The 1,569-nt window shown below is 61.6% G+C and overlaps 1 protein-coding gene across 1 annotated transcript in view; it reads right to left on the minus strand.

The window, feature by feature from the left end:
* LOC104389219 (serine/threonine-protein phosphatase 4 catalytic subunit) overlaps positions 1-1,179 on the minus strand; it is a gene marked incomplete at both ends in the record, with an annotated part of 1,950 nt that extends 771 nt beyond the window's left edge. Inside the window, one exon of the mRNA XM_009998177.1 lies at positions 1,053-1,179. Coding sequence (XP_009996479.1) covers positions 1,053-1,179 — 127 coding nt within the window. The remainder of the gene's footprint in view (positions 1-1,052) is intronic.
* Positions 1,180-1,569: the final 390 nt, after the last annotated feature.

A 1,569-nucleotide genomic window follows, 5' to 3' on the forward strand; every position in this document is an offset into this window, starting at 1 on the left:
GACATGGGGGGACAGGGGGGGACACGGGGGGACACAGGGGAACACGGGGCACGTCAGTGCGGGGGACACGGGGCACACGCACCCGGCACGCGGCGCACACGTGGCACACACATCACAGCCCACACATACATGTCACATGGCACACAGGTCACAGATGTCATGCCACACACGTGTCACTCATGTCACACACAGATGTCACGCACCACACACACGTCACATGGCACACATACGTCACATGGCACACATACATGTCACGTAGCACACACGTCACACACGTGTGACACACTCGTCTCACAGAGCACACGTGTCACGCACATGTCACACCACTGATCACACCACACACACGTCACACACCACACGCAGCACATACATCACATGTCTGTGGTGCACATCAGAGACATCACACACGTCACACCACACACGTCTCAAAGCACACGTGTCACACCCACGTCACACAGCACACGTGTCACACACAGACGTCACTCACCACACACACGCCTCACACACACAACACACGTCTCACACACATGTCACACATCACACACACGTGTCACACACCACACACGTCTCACACACACAACACACGTCACACACACACCCACGTCACACACACATGTGCACACGTCACACGGAGCAGCCACAGGTGCCTGCAGGGACACGTGTCACCGGGAGCCACACGGGCTGGGGGATGGGGGGGGACCCAGGAGACACTTTTGTGTCACACGAGACACACACGTGTCACACGGAGCAGGCTCACGTGGCTCTGTGATCACACGTGTGTCAGGCTGAGGGCTGGGGAGGGGGCACATGTGACCCACGTGTCTGTCACGTGACGCGGAGTCACATGGGGGGGGACACACAACCCACGTGTGTGTCACGTGTGTGTCACATGTGTGTCGTGTGTGACCCCGGGGAGGCCACAAGACACCAGAGGGGGCAGGACAAGGGGGTGGGGAGGGTTTAAGGGGTGGGACACGCCCTGACACGCTCTGACACACCCCAACATGCTTTGACACAGCCCAACACGCCCCGACACACGTGTCCTGCCCTACCCTCGGGGTCGGACCAGAGCAGGTCACACATGGGCCCGTCGTGGGGAACCTCCTGCTTGCGGTCGATGGTTCGGATCTGGTCCAGGGTCTGGATGGACGGGGACAGCCCCCCGTGCACGCAGAAGATCTGCCGGGACACGCGTGTGCTTAGCGTGTGCTTGGCGTGTGCGGCGCCCCCGACCCTCCCTGGGGCTGGGGGAACAACACACGGACTGGGGTGGGACACGGGCCCCACGCAGCCCCCCCAGCACAGCCCCACACCCTCCTGTGTGCTTAGTATGTGCTTGGCATGTGCTTAGCGTGGCCTATGGGGACCCTCCCACCCCCTTCACGCTGCCCGTGATGAAGCTGTAGCTACAGCCCCCCCAGCCCCTGCCCCAGGGGGCTTCACATGTCTTGACATGTGCTTAGCATGTCCAGGCATGTCCTAGCACCTCCCAGCACCCAGAAGGGGCTGCCCACAGCGACCCTGGGGGTGCAGCTCCCCCCAAACCCCCCTTCTCACCATGTGTCCCTA

This window comes from Chaetura pelagica, unplaced genomic scaffold (assembly GCF_000747805.2).
Source record: "Chaetura pelagica isolate M959 unplaced genomic scaffold, ChaPel_1.0 scaffold1535, whole genome shotgun sequence".
NCBI classification, from domain to species: Eukaryota; Metazoa; Chordata; class Aves; order Apodiformes; family Apodidae; genus Chaetura; species Chaetura pelagica.